The 5,417-nt window shown below is 43.9% G+C and overlaps 1 protein-coding gene across 1 annotated transcript in view; it reads right to left on the bottom strand.

Annotated features, from left to right (window-relative positions):
• Positions 1–889: 889 nt before the first annotated feature.
• LOC106532148 (arf-GAP with coiled-coil, ANK repeat and PH domain-containing protein 3) overlaps positions 890–5,417 on the bottom strand; it is a gene marked incomplete at its 5' end in the record, with an annotated part of 39,070 nt that continues 34,542 nt past the window's right edge. Inside the window, 1 exon segment of the mRNA XM_014028162.1 lies at positions 890–1,436. Coding sequence (XP_013883616.1) covers positions 1,330–1,436 — 107 coding nt within the window.

Genomic DNA, 5,417 nt, shown 5'->3' with positions numbered 1-5,417 from the left:
ATGTGATTGTGAAGCTGTATTTCTGAGTGTTTTATGTGCTGCAGAACAGGAACCTGCTGTAAAACAGCAATTATGCTGAGTCAGGCTTGATTTTTCATAAGCTTTTCCTGTTAAATAAATAAATCAAATCAAACTTTGGAATTAACAATTGAAGTCGGCCATGTTTGTCTGTCCCAGGTTTTCTGCAGGAAACAGTCAATCTTTTTTTTTCACCTCAATTTAAAGTCCTTTTTTAAACATTTCTATGACAGTGAGCACATAAACAATACATGATTCATGGTTTGTTATACAGAAGATGAACTTGTGCTTTAGTTTAAAAAATTATATTGAAACTTTAACTTATTGAAGTGAGCAGAGCAGAAACTGAAGAGCTGTGGAGCAGGGGAAAATGTGTTTTGTTTCTTTTTTAAAACATGATGAGTTAACTCAGTTTATAGTTTCTTTTTCTGATTGACTGATTTTTTTAACTAAACACAAAGTTGCTGTGTGTAATAAACCCATTTTATTTTGTTTAGCTTGCATCTTCTTTTTTTATCAGCCAGGTCTTGTGTCCGACAGGTCCCACAGACCACATATCATCAAACTGTTCAGGAAGYAGACACTTCTGTGTCCCTGAGATGAAAGGGATTTAGTCTAAAATGTCTGAATCAACCTTAAGATTAAAACAAAAGATCTTGAGAAGACTCAAGGTCTACAGAGGAAACCAGTCCTGGACCAACGTGGACTGAAAGGACATGAGGACGAATACGAGACTCCCAAAGCAACATAAGGACAGATTAGAGTTTGTAAATGGACAAACGTTTGGAGGTCAGATGAGACTAAAACTAAACATGACATTATCACAAGGGGGCACTGTTTATTCATCTGAAAGAGGGAGAATCCAGAGACATCAGATATATTAACATTTATTTGATTCACCAGCATGTTTGAGACATAAACACTGCAGCTTACAGTGCTGACACAAAGAACACATTGTGATGACTAGACCAGCYTAGTCGATGAAATATAACCAGATTCTTCTCTAGAGTCACTGTGAACATGAAGAAACTGAACACTGATGATGACTAATGGTAATGCTGCTCATCAGCAGCTGAAATGATGTTTGAGTGGAAGACAGAACAAAGTTCATGCAGTAAACATCAAAAAAGATTCATATAAAATATTCATTCAGTTCCTTCAACAGTCTTTTTAAAAAGGATGTATTTCTACTTATACCCAGGAGGAAAAGACCAGCAAGTCCTCAAAATAATAAAAAATCCTTTCTGAAGCAATGCATCCCCTCTGAACATCCTGCATCGTTCCTTTCCTCCTCTCCAGACACTTGGCTCATCACCTGAAGGAGTGACGGAAGTGTAAACTCCTTCTTTTCAGCTTCTCAGGGTTGTGGGAGGCCATGTGGGAAAACTCCCTGAAGATGTCGAGGTAGGTGGCGTCCCCTGCTGGACAGACAAACAGAAAACTGTCTGAGACAGAGGCCCAGTCCCAACYCTGTGGATTCAGTCAAAGTGCACATAGTGTTGGAGTGCGCAGGTTACAAGTGTGCAAAAAAACAGAGAATTGGGACGGTACAGATTACATCATCAACTTGTGCCTCTGTGTCGTAATTGTGACACCCAACATGGCATTTTTTATTGAACCAATATAACAGAACAAAGACAAAAATAAACATACATATGTTAACAACCATTTCACATTTACATATCTTTTAATTATCTATTCTAATTATCCATCCTATATAATTCCTCCTTAAAGTCAAATTATGAAACGTTTAAGAGATCATCATGAATATTAACTAAGTAAACCAACTGACTTAGAAATCTTTAGTAAAAGTAAATCAAACAAAACTGACAGAAACAACATCAACAATAAATATTTAAACATCATCTACTGCTTCACTGTAGATGATGTTCTCATCATGATACTACCACCTCCATGCTTCACTGTAGAGATGATGTTCTTATGATGAGAGAAGGGAGGTTTGCACCAGTTATGGTTTGGTTTGTCTTTGATGGTCAAAAAGTTTAATTTCAGTTTCACATTATCTGATCACAACACTTTTCCTCCGTTTGAAGATTCACCTACAAGTTCTCATGGTCCACTTTATTGTTTTGAACTTCCAAACACTCCTCTATTAAATCCAACTCTGTGGACCTTTGGACAGATCCTCTTATCTCTGCAGAAGACTTGTTCTGCTCCAGCAGGTTCTCCTTAATCTCCTGGATGTTTCTCTGAGTTATTAAAGTTTTGGTGGATGACCCTCTGTTGGCAGATTTGTTGTGGTGACATTATCTTTTTATTTACTAGTAACAGCTTAAATGGAGCTCAATGGGATGTTCAGTTTATGGGTGTCAAGAAATGTGATAAGTAATGTGATAGAAAAATGTATGTTGGAAACTCCCTGTCTCTCCCTGTTTATAACAAAATAAAAAGTAGCTGATTGTTTAAAAACAGGTTAATCATAAGAGTAGAATGCATGTAAAATGGGGAATTAGGTGCGGTTACAGAAACAAACAAGGGAGGTTATTGAGTGAACAGTTATTGGGTAAACATGTGATGTCTTCATGGTAAGGCTGGTACTTTCCAGAGAGGAAAGAAGGCAGAGGTCACAGGACAAAAGAGCACTTACAAATTCACAAAAAGAAATATGTTTAAAGTGTTTTAATGAGCAGACAAGACTGATTTAATTGTTATCGGACCTCAGAAGTTCCATGGCTTGTCACAGACTCTTATCTGCCTCTTATCATCTTAGGAACATTGCCAATATCTGGCATATATCTGGCATATATCTGGCATATTCTTTCATTTGATGATGCTGAGGTACTTATCCATGCATTTTTGACTTCACGCTTCAATTATTGTAACTCTTCTTTCTGGATTACCCAGGAAAATTTTGAGGTCTACAGATGGTCCAAAATGTATCTGCTCGCATTTTAACTATCCATCCATCCATCCATCCATCCATCCATCCATTTTCTGTCACCTATCCGGGATCGGGTCGCGGGGGCAGCAGCCTAAGCAGAGAGACCCAGACTTCCCTCTCTCCAGTCACTTGGACCAGCTCATACAGGGGAATCCCAAGGTGTTCCCAGGCCAGCCGAGAAACATAGTCCCTCCAGCGTGTCCTGGGTCTTCCTCTGGGTCTCCTCCCAGTGGGACATGCCCAGAACACCTCACCAGGGAGGCGTCCAGGAGGCATCCTAACCAGATGCCCGAGCCACCTCAACTGGCTCCTCTCAACATGGAGGAGCAGCAGCTCTACTTTGAGTCCCTTCTGGATGACTGAGCTTCTTACCCTATCTCTAAGGGAGAGCCCAGACACCCTGCGGAGGAAACTCATTTCAGCCACTTGTATCCGCAATCTTGTTCTTTTGGTCACTACACAAAGTCCGTGACCATAGATGAGGGTAGGAACGTAGACCGACCGGTAAACTGAGAGCTTTGCCTTCTGGCTCAGCTCCCGCTTCACCATGACAGACCGGTACAACGCTCGCATCACTGCAGACGCAACACGAATCCGCCTGTCAATCTCCCGCTCCATTCTTCCCTCATTAGTGAACAAGACCCCAAGATACTTGAACTCCTCCACTTGGGGCAGGACCTCCTCCCCGACCCGGAGACGGCAAGCCACCGGTTTCCGGCTCAAGACCATGGTCTCGGATTTGGAGGCACTGATCCTCATCCCGGCCGCTTCACACTGGGCTGCAAACCGCTCCAGTGAGAGCTGGAGATCACGATCTGATGAAGCCAATAGGACCACATCATCCGCATAAAGTAGACATGTGATCCTGAAGTCACCAAATAGGATCCCCTCAACACCTTGGCTGTGCCTAGAAATTCTGTCCATAAAAGTTAMGAACAGAATCYGTGACAAAGGGAAACCTTGGCGGAGTCCAACCCTCACAGGAAACGAGTCCAACTTACAACCGGCAATGCGGACCAAGCTCTGGCACTGGTCATACAGGGACCTAACAGCCCGTATTAATGGGCCTAGTACCCCATACTCCCGGAGTACCCCCCACGGGAGTCCCCGAGGGACACGGTCGAACGCCTTCTCCAAGTCCACAAAACACATGTAGACTGGTTGGGCGAACTCCCATGCACCCTCCAGGACACTGCTGAGGGTGTAGTACTGGTCCACTGTTCCAAGACCAGGACGAAAAACACACTGCTCTTCCTGAATCTGAGATTCAACTATCCAACGGACCCTCCTCTCCAGAACCCCTYAATAGACCTTACCAGGGAGGCTCAGAAGTGTGATCCCCCTATAATTGGAACACAATCTGTGGTTCCCCTTTTTAAATGTGGGGACCACCACCAATCCAGGGGAACTGCCCCCGATGTCCACGCAGTATTGTAGAGTCGCGTCAACCAATGCAATCCCACAACATCCAGAGCCTTAAGGAACTCTGGGCGAATCTCATCCACCCCCGGCGCCCTGCCACCGAGGAGATTTTTAACGACCTCAGTGACCTCGGCACCAGAGATTGGAGAGTCCGACCCAGGGTCCTCAGGCTCTGCTTCCTCATGGGAAGACATGTTGGTAGGATTGAGGAGGTACTCGAAGTATTCTGCCCACCGACCCACAATGTCCCGAGTTGAGGTCAGCAGCGCACCATCCCCACCATAAATAGTGTTGGTGGCGAACCGCTTTCCCACCCTGAGACGCCGGATGGTGGACCAGAATCGCCTTGAAGCCGTACGGAAGTCTTTTTCCATGGCCTCTCCGTACTCCGCCCACGCCCGCGTTTTTGCCTCAGCGACCACCCGAGCCGCAATCCGCTTGGACTGCCGATACCTGTCGGCTGCTTCCGGAGTCCCACAGGCCAAAAAGACCCGATAGAACTCCTTCAGCCTGACAGCATCCCTCACCCCCGGTGTCCACCAGCGGGTTCAAGGGTTGCCGCCACAACATTATCTTTTATCTTTTCATTTTAACTAATACTAGGAAATAAGACCACATTACCCTGTGTTGTCATCTCTTCACTGGTTGCCTTCTCAGGTTCGAGCTGATTTTATGGTCTTGCTGCTCACCTACAAGGCTTTAAATGGTCTGGTGCCCCCATATCTCACTGACCTGCACCCTTATGTTCCACCTCGTTCTCTTAGATCTGAAGGAACTGGCCTTTTATTAATTACAAAAGCCAGAAGAAAAACTATTGGCGAACGTGCCTTCTCCTTTCGTGCCCCTTCTCTGTGGAACAGTCTCCCTCAGTACATCAGGCAGGCCTGTTCTGTGGAGGTTTTTAAAGCAAAGTGAAAGATTCACTTGTTCACTTCATCTTATGTGTTTTAATGTTGTACTTTATTTTATTTCATTTGATTTGTTGTTGTGTTTTTATCTCTTGCTACTGTTCAGCACTTTGCCTGAAAGCGCTTTATAAATAGTTATGATTATTATTATTATTATGATTATTATT

This window comes from Austrofundulus limnaeus, unplaced genomic scaffold (assembly GCF_001266775.1).
Source record: "Austrofundulus limnaeus strain Quisiro unplaced genomic scaffold, Austrofundulus_limnaeus-1.0 Scaffold721, whole genome shotgun sequence".
In the NCBI taxonomy this organism is placed as follows: domain Eukaryota; kingdom Metazoa; phylum Chordata; class Actinopteri; order Cyprinodontiformes; family Rivulidae; genus Austrofundulus; species Austrofundulus limnaeus.
The sequence above is the reverse complement of the archived record's forward strand: the minus strand, read 5'-3'. Positions and strand labels throughout refer to the sequence as shown.